The following is a 23,321-nucleotide window of genomic DNA, read 5'->3' as shown; positions in this document are numbered from 1 at the left end:
GGTGTCCCTAGAGACATGACCCACAAGGGTCCCCAACCCTGGATCTTCTTCAAGCTGCTCCAGGAAGGAAACCCTAGGTGACCCTAGAAACATAACACATGAGGGTCCCCAAGACAGGCATCCCCCCCAGGCTGCTTTGAGGAGAAGGAACCTCTGGGTGTCCCTAGAAATGTGAGAATGAGGGTCCCCAAGACAGGCATCGCCCTCAGGCTGCTTTGAGGAGAAGGAACCTCTGGGTGTCCCTAGAAATGTGACAACAAGGGTCAAGACAGGCATCACCCTCAGGCTGCTTTGAGGAGAAGGAACCTCTGGGTGTCCCTAGAAATGTGACAACAAGGGTCAAGACAGGTGTCCCCCTCAGGCTGCTCTGAGGAGAAAGGAACCCCAGGTGTCCCTAGAGACATGACTCATGAAAGTCTCTAAGCCAAGAGTCTGCTGAGGCTGCTCTGAGGAGAAGGGAGCTCCACGAGTCCCTGGAGGCATGACCCACGAGGGTCCCCAACCTGGGTGTCTCTCTCAATCTGCTCTGAGAAGGGAGCTCTGCCCCTCCCTGTGGAATTACCCAACACTCCCATGAGCTGGGGCTCTACCAGGTTGGTCCTGAGGGGGAAGCCAGCTCCTCACAAGGAGGCAGCATTAAAGATGGTGTCAAGGCCCCACCCCTTGCTGACCACGCCCCTTTGGCAGGGCCTCTCCTGGCTCCCTGGTGAATGTCAGTGCCTTCTTCCACCTCAGCAGTTACTGAATAAAATCTATCCCCACTGCTGTTAGGTCTGGCTGTGGCACCATGAGGAGTGGAATCTCAGGAGAGGAGAAATGGAGTCCAGGAGACCCCCTCCCTGCATCGTGGCCCAGCCCTGCACTCCACCAGGCCAAGTGCTGCAGCAGGCAGGCAGATGCACTGATGGAGGCAGCCTCAGGGAGTCCAGATACTCACTCATGCGCCCAAGGGCAGAAGGCCAGAAACAGACCACCACAGAGGCTTCTGGGATGTGAAGTCTTCGAGACACAATGACTTAGCCAGGGACTGTCCCATTTTAAAATCAGGGGTTTTAAGAAAATCTGTCAATCCCAGCACAGGATGGCCACTGTCAAGACAAGGAGAACCTGAGCTCAGAAGCAAACTCCCAGAACCCCAGGGCGGTTCTAGACAGTTCACTCCATCTTACCAGCCATCTTCTAGTTGCAGAGGTGTCTGGGAGCTGCCAGCCACAATGCCCACCCTTGACTCAGGACAATCTAGATAATTCAATCTGTCATACCTACCCATCTTTCACCATAGAGTCCCCTGGAAGCAATGGGCTGCACATTCACTCAGCATTCCCGGGAATTTGGGTCAGCATATCAGGTGTCCTGTCCACACAAGCCTTGCCATAGAGGACTTTGGGAGCTGAGTGCCACAACTACTCTGCCATAGAGGACCTGGGCAGAGTAGTCGTGCTCTGACCATGCAGCCCTCCTGCAAGAGACCTCTGGGAGATATGGGCCAGAAGTGTATTTTGGCACTCTTCCACCCAGCCCTCAATGTGAAGGCTTTGGAAGACACAGGCCCCCAAGTTTTCTGAGCAGTGCAGTCTGGTGTTCTGCAGGTGCAGCACTCACTCTGGAAGCTGCAAATTAATTTTACAGTTTTAAATATAAATAAATCTGGTTCATACTAGGAGCATCCATTGCATGTGATTAATTCATCTTAAGTCCTCCTTCCTTTTCTTTCCCTGTAACTTACCTACTAATAATAGTATGTAATTAATACTGCCCATTTTCCAGTCTGGGTTGGGTTTGGTTAGATTTTTCTTGCATTGTCTGGATTTGAACCCAGACCTTCACACATGCTCATCACCCCTCCACCACTGAGCTAGAACTCCATCCATTAGATTATTCTTTTAACAGACACAAATACAATATTTACACTTAAAGTAATTTTGAGTTTTAATACATCCACTTTTTAATCAGTATTTTCAAGTACTTTAACACTATAACAAAAGTGAGCCATAACCAGGCACAGTGGTGCATGCCTGTAATCAGAGGCTTGGGAGGGTGAGACAAGAGGATCTCGAGTTCAAAGCCAGTCTCAGCAAAAGTGAGGTGCTAAGCAACTCAGTGAGACCCTGTCTCTGAATAAAGTACAAAACAGGGCTCAAGATGTGGCTCAGTGGTTGAGTGTCCCTGAGTTCAATCCCTAGTACCAAAAAAATGAGCCATTATAACATGAATAAAAACAAGAAATGAGACATGCATTAGCTCTTCCCTCAGGCCCTAGTGTGGCTTCAGATTCTGGGCCCTCCTTGCCCTCCTTGCACCATCCTGAGGTTATATCTGTATTTCCCCTTTCTGTCCTAGGATTTCTCCCCAGAAACACCCCCAATCCCAGGAAAACACTTTGACATGCTATGTTGGCAAGCGGCCAAAGCCTCAATAAAGGATACTTTTGTAAAAATAAGTCTCACTAAAATGTTACCAGGGAAAGTAAAGAATGTAGCAGAGCTGCTTCCTCAGCACACAGGGCAGCAGCGGAGAAGGAAGCTCTGGTCCTGAATGCAGACATTCCTTGTTCAGGATTGGCAGACTAATATAGTTAAGATGAAGTTCTCTCAAACTTGTTCTGAGCTTTTTTTTTTTTTTTTTTTTTTGAGAAAGGCCTATTTAGTTCTACTGCACATTTATGATCTGTTTACTTAGTTTTTTGCTATTGAACTTTTGGAGTATTTTATATATGCTGGATATCAACCCCATGCCAGATCTATAGATTATGAATTTTCTTCTTCCATTCTGTAGGTTGTCTCTGCACTCTGAGAAGTGTTCCTTGCCATGGAATCAGCCTGATATTTGTATCTATACAGCACATAGGGGAAGCTGAGAAAACAAATCTGACAGTTTCTTGGACTTTTTCTTAATTTTGCAGTAGTGCGTTCGCATGGGTGCCCATCCACAAGGAATTCACCAGATCACAGTTTGCACCCTGGCCTGAGTAAAGGATATGTGGAAGAAATGAGCATCCTGCTCCCCCACAAAGCTGATTCCACATGGGTGGCATTCGTACCACATCAGTTGCCTGTGCTAGGGAATTCCACTTAGTACTCAAAGGAAGGAGATGTAAACTTACTTTCTCAGCACAGATACAATTTACAGCAGCTGTTCTCCAATCCTTCTGGCTAGCTGTCCTCTCTGGAACAGGTTGCTGAGTGCTTGGATCATGCACAACCATCTCTGATTGTTCCTTTGGACACTGGGGGTCTCACATCAACCTACACACGCTTTTCTACTCTGCATCATTCAAAGTCAAGAAGATAGTTCCCAAATCTGTCAATTCACACCCGTGTTAAATTCCTCAGGAAGATGGTGATGTTGACCTAGAAAATGAGGTCGCTCCTTTACATATTGCTCTGATTTTAGCAGTTGTTGGGGTTTGCACACTCTGCCATCTGAGCGACTTTCTCGGTGTCCAGAGGCTGCAGAGGTGTTACCTGTTGTTCAAACTTAAATTTTTCCCTTCATTTTCATTGAGCCATAGTGGCCCTGAGGTTAGCAACTGTAGTTCCAACCCCCTGAAATCCTGCAGAGTGTCCCTGCCTCCCGGGGACTGGTGGCCACGCTGTGGGAGTGGAGCACAACAGGTGAGTGCCTCCTCAGGCTGGGGAGCCTGGAGGAGAAAGGGCAGAATCGCGGTGCGCGGAAGCCAGGCCCACAGTTTCGACTGCAGGATAGATCAAGCACCCTTCAGAAACCCACAACCTGGCTTCTGTCCGCCAGGTATTTCCTATGGGAGACACAAACAGGGGGCCTTTCTGGCAGCAGAACATGGAGGTCCAGGACCCCTGAAGCCGCACCTGGGAAGAGCGAGTGGCCTCCCAGGCTGCATAAAGTTAATCCAGGATGCTGGAGTGGGAGAAAGGGCTGCGTTCCAGGTCGTGATTTCTGAGTTCTAATTCGGCTGCACCCTGGCCCAAGCCTGCGTGGTCAGGCCATGTGACTTAACACCTCTGAGCTGTAGTTTCCCACCTGCGCCAGGCGGTGGCAGTGCTGTCCTGGTTCCCGTCAGATGGGCGCGAGGAGCTGGTGCTTTCAGGGTTGGAAAGCGCTCTGGGGCGCTGCAGCACTGCCACCCTCTGGGCATGGATCCTGCTCCCCTCTCCATAGCTCTGTATTCAGCTTGTGATCACGCTTCCTGTCATTGCAGCCATGATGTAATTCCACATAGGTACTCGCCCATTCTTCAATACACCCCACATTGTTTGGAGAACCATGCCCACATCTGAGGGGCTGGGATGTGGCTCAGTGACTGAGCGCTTGTTTTAAACTTATGAGGCCCTGAGTTCGATCCTCAGCACCACATAAAAAGAAAATAAAAATTAAAAATAAAAAATAAATGCCCTCATTTGCTAATCCCCCTTTCAAGACTTAAACCTTTCTTTCAAGCTTTGGATCTGAGATTTCTCAGTGTCCATGCAGATAGGCATGAGGTGGTGTTTACACATGATGTTGAGCTGGGACAAAGTTAGGTCTAGGAATAGTGACTGAGCCTGAACCAAAATGTAAGGAGTTTTGAGAACTGTTGAGTAAACACCCAGGCCCTGCCTCTCTGATCTTGAGTCTGAATTATCCAATTAACAGGTGGAATGGGAGCTACTTCTACATAGCATACATGAAAGCAATTCACAGGAGAAAGGCAGAAAGGAAGACTGCAGAAGGGATCCTACACTTGGCTGGGCTCTGGGCACTGCTCTTACCTGTGGTGCTTCCCCATGGGGCACTAAGCTCCACCTACCTACTGCCAGGAAGTTCCTTGTCCTACAGACACCAGGTTGTCCTCATCTTGGACACAAGAGTTTTCACCAAGGCCTTCTGGGTTCCAGCAGAAGTTCAGTGACTAAGCCCAATGGGTGCTACTGGAAAGAGCAGGCAGCTGCAAAAGGGGGATGTGAAAGGCTGGCCAAGGGGAAGTAAATGCAGGTTTGCCCTTGCACAGAAATGGGCTTTCAGTGAAATGGGCTTTGAGTGGACATACTTTGTGCAATGAAGTGGCTAACTCTGAAATAAACAAGATTGATAAGCATTTAGCCGAACTAACCAAAATGAAGAGAGAGAAAACTTACATTAATAAAATTAGAGATGAAAATGGAGAAATCAAACATTATAGAAATTCAGCAGAACATTAGGGACTATATTGAAAACTTATACTCCAATAAATTGGAAAACCTAGAAGAAATAGACATATACAACCTGCTAAAACTGAATCAAGAGGACATAGAAAACCTAAACAGACCAATAACTAGGAGTGATATATAAAACCATAAAAAATGCCTTCCAAAAAATAAAAACCTGGGACCAGATGGATTCTCAGCTGAATTCTATCAGACCTTTAAAGAAGAACTAAAGCCAATACTCCTCAAATTATTCCATGAAATATAAAGGAATGCAGCACTTCCAAATTCATTCTATGAAGCTAGTATCGCTCTCATATCAAAACCAGATGAGGACACATCAAGTAAAGAACACTGCAGACCACTATCATTGATGAACTTAGACTTTTAAAACAATATACCTATAAAATATTATCAAATCATGTTCAACAACATACTAAGAAGATTGTACATCATGACCAACTTGGTCTTATACCAGAGATGCAAGGATGGTTTAATATACACAGATCAATAAATGTAATTCATCACATAAGTAGAATTAAGGGCAAAAATCATTTCGTCATCTTGATAGGTACAGAGAAAGCCTTTGACAAAATTCAGCACAAAATTTGACAAAATAAAAGCAATGAAGAAACTAGGGATAGAAGGAACCTACCTCAATACCATAAAGGGTATATATGAAAAAACCTAAAGCCAACCCCACAGTAAATGGGAGAAAAGTGAAAGCATTTCCTTTAAAATCAATAACAAGACAAAGATGTCCACTCTCACCACTCCTGTTTAATATAATTCTAGGCAGAACAATTAGGCAAGAGAAGGAAATAAAGGGATTAAAAATAGGAAATAAAGAAGTCAAATTGTCACTGTTGGCAGATGATTTGGTCCTATACTTAGAAGATAAAAAAAAAACTCCACCAAAACACTATCAGGGCTAATAATCAAATTTTTCAAAATAGCAAGTTACAGAATCAATATAAAAAATCAGTAGCTTTCCTATACATCAATAATTAATCTGCAGAGAAAGTAATCAAGAAAACTATTCCATTCTCAATAGCCTCAAAGAAAATAAAATGCCTGGGAATAAATCTAACCAAGGAGGTGAAAGATCTCTACAATGAAATCTATAGAACATAGAATAAAGAAATTGAAGATGACTCAAGAAGATGTAAAAATTGGGGCTGGGGATGTGGCTCAAGCGGTAGCGCGCTCGCCTGGCATGCGTGCGACCCAGGTTCGATCCTCAGCACCACATACCAACAAAGATGTTGTGTCCGCCGAGAACTAAAAAATAAATATTAAAAATTCTCTCTCTCTCTCTCTCTCTCTCTCTCTCTCTCTCTCTCTCTCTCTCCCCTCTCTCACTCTCTCTTAAAAAAAAAAAAAAAAAAAAAAAAAAAGAAGATGTAAATACCTCCCATGTTCATGGACACAAACGTGAGCTTTCAAGGCCCCTTTTTCCTGATGTGGCTCACAGGAGTCAGAAAGCAGTGTACTTAGTACTGCCAATTCACCACAAAGCCTTTCTTTAAAACATATCTTAAATAATAAACTTGAGCAGGCAGGTGATAAAAATCAGGGAAAAGAAGTCATAAAGGGCATGTTGCTTCATGCCTTCTCCAGGTACCACCTCCCAGCACCTTCAGCAACATGGAGGGTCCTTAACCCCTCTCCTTTTGCTTTTCATTTAATGATTCATTAAATAATTGCTCATGGGTGATCATCTGAAACTTCAGACCCTCAATCCTCCCCAAACTTGTGGGAGGGCTCAAGTTCCAATGAGCTAATCACAGAGTTGGTTCCACTGCACCCAGCCATCCAGGGCCACCCAGGAATCATAGACCATGGTTCTCCTCCCTGCCTGCACACTGTTTCATAGATTGAAGGATCAGGAGGTTAGTGCCAGGAAACTGGGTCAAAGACCAACTTCTTCTTTTTTTTTTTTTTTTTTTTTTGGTACCAGAGATTGAACCCAGGGACACTTAACCACTGAGCTCCATCCCCGTACCTTTATTTATTTATTTATTTATTTATTCAACTATTTTATTTTTAGATAAGGTCTTCCTAAGTTCCTTTAGGGTATCAATAAGTTGTTCAGGATGGCTTTGAATTTGTATTCCCCCTGCCTCACCCTCCCCAAGGCATTAACAGGCATCCAACACTGTGCCTTGCCCGTATTTCTTATTATGACTCACCAACACACATAAAGAAATAAATGGCATATATATATATATATATATACTTTTCAACTTGAAAAAGAACTTGAATACACACTGCACTAGCAAACATGAGAAGATGCTTAACTTCTCATTAATAATGGACATGTAAGTTAAAGTCACAGTGAAATCTCCTCACTCCTGTTAATATAACCATTATCAAAATAATTTAAAATAGGGGCTGGGGATGTGGTTCAAGTGGTAACGCACTTGCCTGGCATGTGTGGGACACTGGGTTCGATCCTCAGCACCACATATAATAAAATAAAGATGTTGTGTCCACCAAAAACTGAAAAATAAATATTAAAAAATTTAAAAAATAATTTAAAATAGCAAGCATTGGTAAGAATGAAGAAAAATGTGTGACCTGTGTGTGGAATAACTGCAGTTTCATCAAAAAGTTAAAATTAGAATTATTAGAATTATCATAGTACTCAAGTCTGTTCCTAGGTTTTTACACCAAAGAACTGAAAGAAAGTATTCAAAGCAAAATGTGTATGTGTTCTTTCCATCTGTTTAAGTCATGAAAATGAAGGACAGGCTCAGAAAGGGTTCCAGGAATAAAAATGTGGATCTGAGTAAAAAATCATAAAACCTATGGTGTTTCATCCCCCATTAAAAAAAGAAACTGTCAGGGCTGGGGATGTGGCTCAAGTGGTAGCGTGCTTGCCTGGCATGCGTGTGGCCCGGGTTCGATCCTCAGCACCACATACAAACAAAGATGTTGTGCCCGCCGAAAACTAAAAAATAAGGATTAAAAAATTCTCTCTCTCTCTCTCTCTCTCTCTGTCTCTCTTAAAAAAAGGAAAGAAAAAGAAAGAAACTGTCAGCTCTTTTCACGGAGCACAGCAGCCCTGCGATTCTTGCTCTCACAGAACACCAGTTAGGTGGGTCTCCATATACACCACAGCAGTCCTGTATGTTCCTATCTCTCCACGTGGACATGTGCAACTCTGCAATTGTTCACATTTTAGATATCAAGTTCCTTGAATCTGCCAGTAGACATGATCAACCTTAAGAATCCTTCCATCAGAAAACTCCACTTTTCTAGATATAGAATTCAACAGTCTTGCACATCTATCCATCAATAAATAGAACCCCAGTTACCTGTCCATACAAGTGGTCCCAGGAGCCCTGAGTTTCCTGCCATCATTATCCTTGTTGCCTGGCTTTGAACATGGACAGAAGCAGCCCTGGTATTGTGGGTCTCCAAATAGATTCCAGCAGCCATGGTAATTCTGAGACCATGAGCATTACAGACCACTAGCAATGGAAATTCTGGACAGTATGATTTCCTGAATGCATAGAACTCCATGCTCCTGTTCCTGATGTACAGCCCATCAGTACTATGTGTCCTCCCATCATAGAAACCAAATTGCCTGGCTTTTCTACAGCAGTCCATCAGTCCTTCACATCCTACCATCATAAGAACCCATTTCCCTAGCTGTCCACAAAGAGCAGAGCAAGTTTGTAAGTCCTGACATCACAGAACCCCAATTTTCTGTGACTTCCATGTAAATTCAAGAAGCCCTGCAATTTCTACCATCATAGAAACCCAATTGTCTCCCCTTGAACATACACACCAGCAGCCCCAGGAATCCTGTCATTAGAGAAACCCATTTTCTCTGCCCTCCACATTAAAACCAGCAGCCTGGCAATTCCTGCCATCATACAACCAAGTTAACTTGCTCTCCAAGCAGATCCCAGCAGTACTGTGAGGCACACCATAAATTCCCCTTGCTTAAACATGGAGTTCAGCAGCTCTGTGAATCCTGCCATCATAGAACCCAATTTCCCTGGATACCCATGTACAGCCCAGTGACCCAGTGAATTCTGCCATCCTACAACACCAGTTACCTGCCTCTCCATGTGGACACCAGCAGCCCTTGGATTTGTGACATCATGGAAACACAACTTTCTGTGTCTCCATGAAGATTGCAGCAGCCCTGTGTGTACTGCTGTCATAGACACCAATTCCATGTCTTTCTATCTAGAAGATAGTAGTCCTAGTTGTCCAGTCATCAATAGAATTCCAGTTCCCTTGCTACCAGAGTCCAGCAGTACTGTGAGTCCTACCATCACAGAACCACACTTCCCTGAGGTTTCTCATAAATCTGGCAGCACTTCAAGTCTTATCAACAGAACATCAGCTTCCTTGCTTGCCATATAAAAAAGCAGCAGCTCTGGGAGTCCAGACATCATTGAATCACTATTCCATTGCTTACCACTCAGAGCCATCAATTCTGAACATCCTGCCATCACAGGCTGCAGATCCCTTCGCTACACAATGAGTTCCACAGTCAAGTGTGCTTTTCTCATAGAAAATCAGTTCTGAGGCACTACTCAAAGATCCCTACAGACCTGGAAGTTCTGTCATCATAGACTCCAGTTCTGTGCCATTCAACAAAGACCCCAGTATAATGAAGAGTCTGGCCATCATAGAAACGCTGTAATCTTGCTCTCCACATACATAATATCAGTATTGTGTATTCTCCCTTCATAGTATCTTAGTTCCCTGGTTCTCCAAATAGAGTACAAACCCTAGAACCCCAGTTCCCTGGCTCTACACATACACCTAGAAATTCTGAGACTCCTTCCACTATAAAATGCCAGTTTCTTGACTCTCCTCATGAAACCCAACAGTTTGGGGTGTCCTGCCATCATAGCACTTCAGATCCCTAGGCAGTGCTGGTTGCCCTGCCATCAGAGAACTCCTATTCTCTGGAACTCCATGTAGAGACAACAAGCCATAAGTGATCACCATCATAGAATCTCACTTCCCTGGTTCATCACATAAAGCACAACAGCACTACAGTCTTTCCATAACAGACCCATATTTACCTGACTCACCATGGAGAGTCAAGTAGCCTTATGATACACACCATCATAGGACTCCAATTCCCTGAATTACCTCATAGAACTCAGAAGATATGAACATAATGCCTTCAATATAACACAAGTTTCTTGTCTCAGTATCAAGAGCCCCACAGCTCCAATGAGTCATGTCATCAAGAAAATCCCAGTTTCCAGTATTTCCACAATAAGTCAGAATTCCCAATAATCCCTGCCATCATAGAATCTGTTTCCTGGCTTTGAACAAAGAGGCCAGCAGTCTTATAATCTTGCCATCATAAAAATCCAGTTCCCTTACACTCAAATAGAGTCCACCAGCCCTATGAGTCTTGTCATCAAATAACACAACTGTTTGGGCTAAGCAGAGTCCAGTGAACCATTGTTGAGAGCCACAGCCAAAGGGGCCCCAGCAAACTTCTAGCTGCCAACTGATTGGCTCCTCTGCGGTGGTGCTCATTGGGCTGTTTCCCCGCCCTTTCAGACCATGGAGCTGTTCATTGGGGGACTTTTTGTGGCTCCGCCCATGGGACCCAGCCAATCAGCCTCAAGAACAGGAGGAGTGGGGGAGGTTGAGAGGCTTGTGGGAAGCCGGTGGTGGCAGTTGGGTTCTGAAGGTTTTTCCTGAGGAGCTGTATGGTGTGATGTGTGTGTTCTAAAAATAAAGTTTGTTTCTTTTGACACATGGCTCCTGAATTGTGCCCAGCCAGACTCCGGCAAACATCAGTTCAGGCCACCCTGTGCACTCAATGCTTACAGTTCACTCACACAGCCCATAGCTGGCTTGCCGCATCTCCACATTCTCTTCACTCAAGGCTAAGGGGCACTCAGTTCCTATGTGGCAGCTCCCGACATACCCCAGAACTTAAAATCTCAAATAATTAGTGAATAACAAAACACAAATACTCGGAAATATATTTACAAAAGGTGAAGACTGTGATAGATCTAGTCCACATGAGTTCTGGAACTAGACAAAGCTCCCATCCTTTATTTAAGGGGGTACATCAAAGTCCACATGAGTTCTGGAACTAGACAAAGCCCCCATCCTTTATTTAAGGGGGTACATCAAAGTCCACATGAGTTCTGGAACTAGACAAAGCCCCCATCCTTTATTTAAGGGGGTACATCAAAGTCCACATGAGTTCTGGAACTAGACAAAGCCCCCATCCTTTATTTAAGGGGGTACATCAAAGGCAGGATAAGGTTTCAAGGGTGGGGTCTTGCTTCATGAAGTGTTACAGTCAGCAGGTTGACATCTTGGCAGGTCACACCCATCTCAGGTGCTGCGTGGGCCATGGCAGAGCGGGATAGAGATTCACATTGTCCCTGGGAAATTGACCAGATAAAATGTCCACTGGTCATTCCCCGACACCCAGATGTCTCTAGCCACTAGGCTTCCATGTGCAGTGACCCACATGCAACCCATGGATGGCTCCTGATGGCAAAGAGGCATAGAAATTATTCTTTATTTTTTAATATTGATTTTTTTTAGTTTTAGGTGGACTCAATATCTTTTTTTTAATATTTATTTTTTAGTTTTCAGCAGACACAACATCTTTGTTTGTGTGTGGTGCTGAGGATCAAACCCGGGCCGCACGCATCCCAGGCAAGCGCGCTACCACTTGAGCCACATCCCCAGCCCTGGACACAATATCTTTATTTTACATTTATGTGGTGCTGAGGATCGAATCCAGTGCCTTGTGCATGCTAGGCAAGCACTCTGCCACTGAGCCACAACCCCAGACCCTAGAAATGATTTTTAGTATCACTTATCATGAGAAAAGCACAAAGTAAAACCTTGAGATGCACTGCACACATACTAAGCCGCTAAAGTCTTTCCTTAAGTACAGAATCCACCGTGAAGATGATGAGCAGCCATGGGCATTCTCATACATTGCTGGTGAAGTACACCATAGTTCATCACTATCAAAAAGATGACCATTTTTTCTAAAATTAGACAAGGTGTCACCATATGATCCTAAGAATATAGAGAATTGCCTCAAAAACACATATCTAGATAACAGCAAGCAATTACATATAGTATTTCTATTCACAATGGCCCAGTACCTTAAGGAATCTGGATGTGCTTCAATGGTTGAACAAATAGCAGAATTGCCATGCATCCATGCCATGGAGGCCCTGGGGTCTCTGAGCTCCCCTATGTCTCCACACCTGGACCATGTGGTCTGACTTTACCTTTGCACACCTTGCAGAAGGAAAAGTAGGTTCTATATGAAAACACCTGTAAGATACAGGCTCAGGATGCCCCCTGGACCCAGATGGCCATTTAAGGGAGTGAGTGTAGAACAGGCTGTGGGCTATACCCCTCTTCTCAGAGTGGCCCAAGACAAGGTCAGAAGGGTAAAGGGGAAGGGGGGCTGGCTGTCAGTAAACTGAGGGTGGAGGCCTCTCTCCACAGGGGTTGAGCACAGGTGCTAAGGAAGGGCCTCCTGCCTCCATCCAAAAGGGCCTCTGGCCACTGCACAGATGCCCTTTCCCAGGTGGTCCAATCCCAGTCAAGGGTCAGCTCAAGGGAGTTTAGTCCATTTCCCCCAAAATGGACATGATACAGCTAGATGAGTTTCAGGACTGAGCAGTTTCAGGACTGAGCCCACTGCCTGTCCAGCAAAATGACCTGGAGGTCCTCACCCAGTCTCTGTCTCTGACTGACCACCTCCTCACAGACTTCACCCTACTGAATTCTAGACCCTACTGTCTACAGGTAAGGCCACAGGCTGAGGGCTCTGCATGTTTCCTGGGAGGGCTGACAGTTGCCACATCCTGTAGCAGGCCAAGGCACAGTAGTCACTCCCTCTGCCCTGACTCTGGGGGAGCATTCCTGGTGGGGGACACAGGGGTCAATCCTGATGTTTTCTGGAAGTCTGTAGTGTTCCTAGTCTTGCAATATTAGGTATTCCTCCAACTCCACACATCCTGCTGAATTCAGGGAACCTGGGAGGCCAGGACCAATGCCCAGTTTTGAGCTACAAATTCTATTTTTAGAAAAGTCTCAAAAACAGGGCTTCCTGTTGAGAGAGAAGAAAGAGCTTCTGCATGATAAGCTGGAGACATCCTGAAGGGCCATCCACATTCTCAGCTCAGGACCCCACAGGAACTAACCCCTTGTAAGGCATAAGCCTGGAAAATCTATTCCTGACTCTGGAGAGAAATCCAGGGTTTGAGGCAGAGTTGAGTCAGGAAGGGGACACCCTGGTTTCCTAGGAAGTGACTGCTCCCTCCCCTCTGCTGCCAGGCTCCTCCCTTGGCCTCTCCTGGGTCCTCTCCTAGTTTCCTCCAAACTCTGCAGCCTCAGAGGTAAAAGCAAGACAGGGATGTGTGTGTATGTGTGTGTGTGTGTGTGTGTGTGTGTGCGTGCATGTACATGTGTGCTTGTTTGTGCACATATGTAGTATGCGTGCATGCTCATGTGTCATGGGCATGTCATGGGCATGTGGAGGGATGGTTTTGAGGGCATATGTATGTGTGTGTCTGCACATGTGTGCACACACATTTATGCGTGCATGAGGGATGCCAGTCAGGAAAGAAATGCACTGCCTTCCTCCAGGGGAATACAAGATCCTTATCCTCCCTCTGCAGAAAAGACAAAAATGGAAAAACACTTTCTTCTTTTGAAAAGTTCGTGAAAAGAAATAAAGCAGTGACATATTTTTTATTACAATCCACACACTTGGTCAAAATGCAGCCCAGCTCAGGGTCTTCCTCCCCTGTCACTGTATGCTCTGTCCTGAGTTGTTGTAAGGGCTGGAATTAGGGCTCCCCCTGCCCAGCAGAAACAGGCTTAAAATGAGCTGATGTTTCCCTCAGAAGAAGGAGTTGAGCAGCAGGAGGACTGGAGAAGAGGGCATTGCCCAGCCACTTGGAGCATGGAGAGCCCAGCCTCTGGTCTGGGTCTGACATTTTTCAAGAGGTTAGAACAGAGATCTCAGTCTGAAGTGTCCCAGGGCACAGTGATGGAGGCTGAGACTCAGAAGCCAGCAAGCTGCTCAACATCAACTTGGCTGTCACCGTGGAGACTCTGCTGTCCCCACCATCCTGACCTTACCTGAGCCCAGATGCCCTGCAGTCTTCTAGTTCAACCCGCTTTCCAACACCAGGCCCACTTTCCTTGATGCCCCCCCCCCAATCAAAACCCATACTGCTCCATAATTTCTCTTCAGCTTCAAATTCAGAACAGTCTCAATGCTGGTGTGATTAGCAAGGTACATCAAATGAAACAAAGGTTATCTTTAGTACAGGGGGAGCCAGTGTGTTTATTTCCCAGGGTTGCCATAATAAAGCACAGAAATGTGTGTGACTTAAACCAAAAACTTACTATCTCACAGTTCTGGAGGCCAGAATTCTGAAATCAGGGTGTCAGCAGGATCATTCTTCCTCTGAAAGCTAGTGCAGAGGGTCCTTCCGCACCTCTTTAGTTTCTGGTGTTTGCTGGAAGTCTGTAGTGTTCCTTGTCTTGCAATATTAGAGAAAAAACTATCCAATGATACTTATTAAAGCACAGGGAAAGACTTTATTCAGGATTATTGCAAGAAAAACAGAGATCCCAACCCTTATGCTTGACCATGGCAAACACTGTTGTTGCCCAGGGACCAGGTACAGCAGGGGTCACAGTTTACACAGAGCACATGGCATGTGACATAAGTGCCCAAAGACTTGGGTCACAGGCCAGAAACAGGAACCACCATAAAAGCCCCTGGGTAGTATAGTCTAGTGTTTTGCCTGCACAACCCTCATTCTGGGGGACCTTGGGGGTTGCAGGATACATTCACCTGGATAGCCCAGAGGGGATAATGACACTCTGTGAGGTGGCTGTGCAGGTCAAGTGAACATATCTTCACAATAGTGGAGGTGGAAAGTCATAGCCTTCCCTCCTACTCTACGGTCTCTCCTTAAAGGGCTGCAGAGCATTCCCGTGCATTAGAGGCTCATTTACTTAACTGGTCCCCAGTAGGTCAGTCTGGCTGCTTCTGGTCTCTGGCCCCACGGACATTTGCCCCAACACTAATGAGCAACTCCTGGAGTCATCTTCTTAAATAGAAGCCCAGCCAAGCGTGTGTGTTCACACCTCAAGTGATGTTGTGGTTTCCACTGAACACCCCGCCTTTGCTGAGGGGGCTTGTGGCTCTATCCTGAAGGAGTCTGATTCCAGACCTACAAATAATCCACACTTATTCAGCTCACTGTTGCGTAATTAGAACTGCAACTTGGCAAGGAGAAAAACGATCCCATGTGCCAGAACAAGACAACTAGTAGCCAACATCCAGGTGTAGATTTTTTCAGATTTTAAATATAGAAAGCCTCTGCTTTTTTTTTTTTTTAAGTGATAGTTTGTTTTTTTTTTTAAAGAGAGAGTGAGAGAGGGGAGAGAGAGAGAGAATTTTTTTTAATATTTATTTTTTAGTTCTTGGCGGACACAACATCTTTGTTGGTATGTGGCCCGGGCCGCACGCATGCCAGGCGAGCGCTACCGCTTGAGCCACATCCCCAGCCCAACCTCTGCTTTTTTTAAGAGAGAGAGAGAGAGAGAGAATTGTTTAATATTTATTTTTTAGTTTTCGGTGGACACAACATCTGTATTTTATTTTTATGTGGTGCTGAGGATCGAACCCAGCACCCCGCGCATGCCAGGTGAAGGCGCTACCGCTTGAGCCACATCCCCAGCCCAAGCCTCTGCTTTTTATAAACCACTTGATTCTCTACAGGCCACATATTGATACAATGATGGAGTCACACCCTGCACAGCATCTCTTGCTTGCCTCCTCTTCTACAGAGAGCGTCCTCCTGCCCTATCAACATGGAAAGGAGGGAGGACAGAGTGCAGCAAGGTGGGGGTCAGGACCTTCACCCTTCCTATGACAGCCTCTCAAACTCCTAGGGAGTTGCTCCCGTGTTATAGATGAGGAAACTGAGGAAAGGACACTTGACCGTTGGGGTAGTCGGAACTGGAAACCCTCCTGGCCCTGATGAGGGCCTTCTATCAAAATTTTGGGAATCCAGAGGCTACCTGGCCCAGCGGTGGCACTGTGCACTCGCCCCAAGCGGTCTGGGATAGATGTAGTGCCTGGCCTCTGACCACACACCCCGCCCCCCCCACCCCGTTAACCAGCCACGCCCAGACCACGCCCCCGTGGGCCAGGCTTCGCCCCCAGCCCAGGGCCCACACCTACACCTCACGTTTGTACTACTGACCGCAACCTCCACTTGGTGTCCCTCCTGGTGGGCATTGCGGTGGAGGTGGAACAGAGGCTTAGGGCTACGGACTGGTGGGACAGGACGCGGGGGTGGGGGTGGGGGGCCCGGGGGGCCAGTGCCTCTGCCAGTGCCTCGCAGTACCGGGATGAGAGCTGCAGGTCAGGACCAGAGCTCCAGGGCAGCCCCGCGGCTGCTGACATTACAGCGACATCTGAGCTGCCGCGAGGTAAGGGGCACAGGCCTGGACATCAGAGTTCCTGTCTCCTAGGGAGTCATATGCTCCCATGTTACAGATGAGGAAACTGAGGAAAGGATACTTGACCGTCGGGGTAGTCAGAACTGGAAACCCTCCTGGCCCTGATAAGGGCCTTCTAGCAAAATTTTGCCTGGGCTGTAAGCTCCTAGGGCACCCACGAACCAGAGTTGCAGGAGAGCTCTGGGTTCTGGGAAAACAAAGTCACAGACAGGTTGGAACTGAGGGGCTGGAGGGAAGAAAAGTGGGGGTCTTTAGTGGGTGACAATGGAAGACAGAGCAGCGTTGTTTGCAAACCTGGTACCTCCTCCTGCTACTCAGCAATTCCAGTGACCCTTGCACTAGGCCTGACTTCCAGGCATTTGGGCTGTTTACTCTTATCACAGAGATGTGGACAGACTGGGGCCTGTGTGCAGAGGCCCTCTGGAACTCACCCTGCCCCTCTTGTGATCCAGAGCAGTGGCCAGGAGCCTGAGGACAGCCTGTTGACCATACATGTGCTTGACACTGCCTCTGGGCTCCCCATCCCCAGCCTCTGCCTCCATTTGTCCCAGCTTGAAGACCTCAGCCAGCAGTGGACAGAGTTAAGGAAAAGGTAGGAGGTAGGCCCTGGGGATGGGAGGGAACCTAGAGCACCTGCTCCTCCAGCACCAGCCCTTCTTGAGTCCCACCCTGGGACACATCCCAGACAGTCCAGGAGTGAGGGCACTGAGGCCTAGAGGACAGAGATGACTGCTGCTCAACTGCCCCCTCAGCCTGGGGGCCCACAGGTTCACAGCCTGGCCCCTCCCTACTGACTCTCTCAGCTTCACTTTCCTCACTAAAAACAAGAGGACAGTGGAAACAGACGTCTCACCAGGTGTGAGCATCCTGGGACAATGCCATAGAAGGGGCTGAGCCTGCTGGGGTAGGGGCAGTGTGTGTTTTCTTGCCACCATGCCCATGGCCTGAATTAATACCCGAGGTGGCAGCTAAAAGGCCTTACTGTCCCCATGGTTAACAGCAGGCTGAACACCCAATTTCTGCCTTTATTCTCTGTATACCCTCTGGGTAGGAAACAATAATTACCATTTTACAGATGGGAAAACAGGTAGGATGAAATAAAAGCTGGGCTTCCTCAGCCTGATGTGCTCACAGAGCCCAGGCCTTGGGCCCCTGCTCCCTGCACAGGCTCTGCTGGAGAAAACCCTAGAGTTGGCTCTATGAGTGGGTTTCCCAAACCCTCCATCTTGAAGGAGGCAGGCTCCAAGCTTCAAGAGACTCTCTTTTAGCCTGGGAGTGGGTGGGCAGCGGGAGCAGGTTACAGAAAGGAGGATAGGCCTACAGGTTCAGGGTCAAGGATGGGGCTTCTTTTCTACCTGTTCAGCTTTTCACAAAAGTCAGGGGGTGCCATGCATAAGGGTGCACATCTGTAATCCCAGCAATTCGGGAGGCTAACGCAGGAGGATAGCTAGTTCGAGGCCAGTAACAGCAATTTAGTGAGACCCTGCCTCAAAATAAAAATTAAAAGACTGGATATAGCTCAGTGGTAAAGCACCCCTCGGTTCAATCCCAGTAATAAAAAAAGAAATGAAAAGTTTGGGGATGAGGGACAAGACCTCATCTGAGCATTATTTCAAGTCAGCCTGGCACTGCGCAGATCTGGAGTCCCACCCACCACAATGTGCACGTGCTTCCTCTGCCCTTCTCACCAGTGAGACACACTTTACAGTCCAGCTGGTCACATGATGTAGGGTTTTGAAGAGGAGACTTAGCCAAACCGCAGGCCTTTAGAACTCTCCATGAGGGATCAGCCCACTCCATGTGGACACTTTGTGCTGTTGGAAATGGGCCACCATATAGATAGGCAGTTATTGACCCAGAAAGCCACACACAAAACACTAAGTGAAAATACAGCTTATGAAACATGAATAATTTGTTTTGTAAAAATGTTTGTAAATACAGGCTGGGGTTATGGCTCAGTGGTAGAGCTCTCACCTAGCTATGTGTGAGGCACTGGATTCAATCCTCAGCACCACATAAAGATAAATAAAGGTATTGTGTCCATCTACAACTAAAAAATATTTTTAAATATGTTTGTAAATAAACATAGTTAAGCTTAGAAAAGAATCTAAGAAAAACATGCCAAATTTGAAGTGATTATTGCTCATAGGTTAAACTGGGAGATTTTTCCCTTTTTGCTTCTTTATTGATTTCTTAAAGAGGCAATGCAACAATGTCTCTAGAAACTGCCCCACAATCTCTGTTCAGCCATGTCTGCATCCGCCTGTACAGTGTCTGAGGCCAGGGGGTCAGACCCAGGGGGGATGGGGAAGGGTGGCTCCACAACTGACCTCAGCAGCCCATCCTCTCCCCAGCTACACAGACGCAGATGGCCACTGCCCCAGGCTCCTGAGGACAGGCCAAATGAAGCCAGGCACCTATAAGCTGTCCTTTGACACAGAGGGCTACTGGAAGGAGAGGGGGCAGGAGAGCTTCTACCCATATGTAGAGGTGAGTGCTATGGCAGGTGGAAAGGGTGGAAGCCCTGACTCACTGACCTGCAGGCCAGGCTTCATGGGCAGACTGGTCCCACTTCTCTCAGGGAGGTGGCAGGCACATGAGCTTTGAGTTCCCACAAGAAAGGGGTCCTGGGACCTGGGGCATCAAGAGACTCCGTGTCAACATGCCCATCCATGAGCATCCATGAGTCAGGCTTGGGAAAGGCAGACTGGGGGTGATTCATCCCCTCTTCATAGACAGTTTCCATCTATGCCAACTCTAGCTCCTGGGCCTTCCCTTACTGCTCCCCCCACCCCCTTCACCTGGCTTTTTCCACATCCAGCCTGCCCGGAGGAGGACTCAGCCCTCAGGAAGCTTCTAATCCACCACTGGGTTTCAGCTAACCCTTCCCCACCATCCAGTCCATTTTCCCAGGGAGCATTGAGGGCAGGTGGCTCCTGTGCTGTGGTCCCTCACTGTCTTCTGGTGCCTTTCTACTTCTCTCAGATTGTTTTCACCATCATCAATGAAACCCAGAAGTTCCACCTGCCTCTACTGCTGAGCCCATGGTCCTATACCACCTACAGAGGGAGCTAGAGCTAGAGAGCAGCTATGACTCCGGTGGATAAAGCCAGTGCTGCATCTACAGACCTACTCCTGATGGGTTGCTGTGATTCAGGTCAATAAACTCTGGTTGCATCTGCAGTGCTTGTGTCCCAGCCAGAGTGTGGGTAGGTTACCTTGGATCCTCCCAGCCCTTCCTCAATCATAAATGAGTCCTGTGGAATTGGCTTCTTGATAGCTCTTAGACCTCTGTTCCTCACCCATCCCAGCCTGGCCTGCTGTCTGGCCCTGTGTTCCCCATCTGATCCTCATACCAAGACCCCTTCATGGTTTCCATCCAGCCCTACACACTGGGTTTTGGCAGACACCTTTTGCAATCACCCTCAGCCCTGCATCCCGACAGCTGGGTTTTCCCCAGGCAGCTCAGGGGTTGCTCTCCTCAAAGCCTAGTACGCAGCCTTGGTCAGGATGGTGAGAGTGGGTGGGTGGGTGGTACAGCAAACCCAGCTGGAGTGCTGTAAACAGGGATGAAGAACCTTTACACACAGCTAATCCTTTGGTCCTGGAATTTTTGTGTTGGGCAGAAGGTATTAAGGGTCAGCCAAACTGTGTGCTGATGAATCACCTTGGAAAAGCTACCTGTGGTACTTCTCAGAATGAAAACACCTCCACAGATGGTGAGGGACACTCAAGCCCATGCTGCACATCTGCCTCTCTGCAGCAAGCCTGGCACCAACAACAGAGATGCCTGTGGGTGGAGGCTCAGAGCCTGGGAAATACATTTAGGATCCCAGCAGTGAAGCAAGATGTAAGGCACAGTTGGGATTGCAGACATTCTTTAAGCCAGGCACAGTGACACACGCCTATAATCCCAGCAGCTCGGGAGACTGAGGCAGGAGGATTGTGAGTTCACAGCCAGCCTTAGCAACTTAGCAAGGCCCTAAGTAACTCAGCAAGACCTTATCTCAAAATATAATATAAAAAGGGGTGGGAGGACCTGGGGTTGTGGCTCAGCGGTAGAATGCTTGCCTAGCATGTGCAAGGCACTAGGCTCAATCCTCAGCACCACATAAAAAATAAAATAAAGGTATTGTGCCCAACTATGACTAAAAAACAAACAAACAAAAAGGGCTGGGGATGTGACTCAGTGGTTAGGAACCCCTGGGTTCAATCCCCAGTATCAGAAAAAAAAATTATAACAAAATAGATATTCTTTATTCAGAGGCAGGGGCAGCCCCCAGCCTCCAGCACCACCCCCATTTTGCCCCGAGTCCTTCCATAGACCTTTTTTTTTTTTTTTAATGGAAGCCAAAGAAGTCACATTGTCCACAGGTTACATAAGTGGGTGCAGGTTCACAGACAAACGTGTACAACCTTGAGTACATACACTGAATCAGGGTGCTCATGACCTTGGCTACATACTAAATACATAACCCAATGAAATCTCCACAAGGGAGCCTGACTATAGCCATCTTGGGTCTGCCCTACATGTCCTTGCCCTAGAAGCATCTACCCCTTGATGAGCTGGCCTCCCCTCAATGGGCCTGTCAAAGGCTCAGAACCAGCTGTTTCTAACTCAGGCGCAGCAGCCGTGTCTAGGAGATGACACTGTGTTTGTCTCCAAGGGCTCCAGTACAGCTGCACCTGGTAGGCTGCTGGACGCTAGCCATGGGCCTGGAAGCCACCAGTCAACCCAGCTGGTGTCGTCAAAGACCCCTCACCCTGTGTCACCTGTTTCTTCTGTAACTGCTCCAGACAGGTGGATGGAGCAAGAAGGCCTGGCCAAGCACTAGAAGCTTGACAGGAAGGTGTCAGAGGAACCAGGAAGTTCTGTTGGAGGTTCCAGCTTCCTGATTCTTCAGCTGAGACCTCCTGTCCTCAGCTGGCCCTTGGGGGTCAAGACCTCACCAATTTTGTTTACTGCTATTCCCACCCATGCCCAGGACAGTCCTAGCAGAACAGTGCCACGTGGAGGAGTGGATGTTTTGAGTTCTGCTCAGACCTCACTCCCCAAGAACTCAGGAAGGCAGTAAGGGACATGTAAGTCCCTGGTACCCACAGTCTACATGTTTCCCATTGTTAACTGTATGCCTACCAAACCAAGCATCCTGGGGCCTCCTAGTGCTGTGGCCACCCCCCAGGCCTGTGTCTAAGTCCATCATCAAGTGACTGAGGGACTTGGGCCCACAGATTCCAAGAGCACCTTTTCTGCTCTACTTGGTGACAGGAGCCTGGCATACCACAATGAGCCACTGGAGAACTGGAATTGCAAGGCTGAGAAGTTATGAGGTGCCATGAGGTTAAGGAGGGGTCAGCAAGACCCAAGAACAACATAAGCAAAACCCCTGAAAGGGAACTGCTAGCACACGCAGGCCTGAGGCACAGATACCTGCAGCACCTTTGCCCTGCTCTCAGGTTTCAGGAAACCCTCCCCCAGAGGTAAATGAGAGGTCATCTCTGTGCTTAGCTCAGGGGGTAGAACACAGGACCAAAGAGTCTCACCACAGGAGACAAGGCCATCCACTGTGGGTAGGAGGGGGGCAGCCACCAGCCCTGCCCCAGGAACCCCTGGGTCTACCTCAAGCTTGCGGGACATGAGCCTCAGTACTGCAGGAACTAGGTTGGAGGTCACCAGTCCCTTGGTGAACTACACCTCCCTCTTCTCCATGGCAGTATTCAGTGCCTGCAGTTGGTGCTCCAGCACCAGGTTCCAGAAGTCTGTCTTCTGCCTCACCTCTTGGATGGCCACTATGAACTTCCAGTAGAGCTCATCCTGCTTCTGCCACATCTGTGCAGACTAGGCTGTGAAGGGCCACAAGTTCCTCACCCAGGATGTCTCCCTGGGGAGAAGCCACTTCCCACCTCTGCCCCTGTGTGGGGCACACTGCCTCTATAATGGCACACATTTTCTACTAGTGCCCCAGTCCGTGGCATATGGGTAAGTGTGCTCTTCACACTGCCTGCACTCCACCCTCTGTGCACGGAATTAAAGGTGTATAGCTGTCTACACAGTGGGAGACAGGAGAAACATTAACATGAGTCCTCCTTCAAGAAACAATGGGGTGTCCTAGTAGGAGCTGAGCAGCCCCACCCTGAAAGCTGCTCTACAAAAGTGGAAAGGCCAGCCTTGCCTGAGTTAAGGCTGTGGGCTTAGGTGAGATGTACCCCTGATCTCCCCGAAGTGAGAGCCAGGGCATCATACTACCAGCAGGCAATGTTTGCAAGAGGGTCCTCGGAAACTCTACCTGCCTTCAAAATGCCCCACAGGGCAGATGTAGAGCAAGCCTCACAACAACCAACTGCTGACCAGTAGGACTGTCCCTTCTCACCTTCTACCCTTCTTTTTCTTAATAAGAATTATAAAACATTGAGACTTCATAGTGAAAGTAAACACCTCTCTAACCCCAATTCCTGGAGGCCACCATGTAATCATTCAGTGACCTTTTTCAGAATGTTCCCCACAGAAGTAAAAATATTTATTCTTACTAGGAAGGAAACAGGATTGTGCTGTCACACTGCAGCTTTCCACACAGAAGTGTTCCTTAGAGCACAGCCAGGGCAGCACGTGCATGATCCCATATCCCCAACTACTATACAGAGTCCCACAGA

At 47.5% G+C, this 23,321-nt stretch overlaps 1 protein-coding gene across 1 annotated transcript; it reads left to right on the top strand.

Moving 5' to 3' along the window:
- The first annotated feature begins 15,908 nt into the window (after positions 1–15,908).
- Positions 15,909–20,021, top strand: LOC308633649 (5-hydroxyisourate hydrolase-like). The gene is made up of 4 exons (XM_081266582.1): positions 15,909–16,640; positions 17,123–17,262; positions 19,025–19,160; positions 19,656–20,021. Exons 1-4 carry the CDS (start codon positions 16,560–16,562, stop codon positions 19,743–19,745), a joined length of 447 nt encoding a protein of 148 aa, XP_081122708.1. The 5' UTR covers positions 15,909–16,559; the 3' UTR covers positions 19,746–20,021.
- Positions 20,022–23,321: the final 3,300 nt, after the last annotated feature.

Source organism: Spermophilus citellus, assembly GCF_964194105.1.
Source record: "Spermophilus citellus genome assembly, chromosome: 14".
Classification (NCBI taxonomy): Eukaryota; Metazoa; Chordata; class Mammalia; order Rodentia; family Sciuridae; genus Spermophilus; species Spermophilus citellus.
Note: the sequence above shows the minus strand (reverse complement) of the source record. Positions and strands in the feature narration are given on the sequence as shown.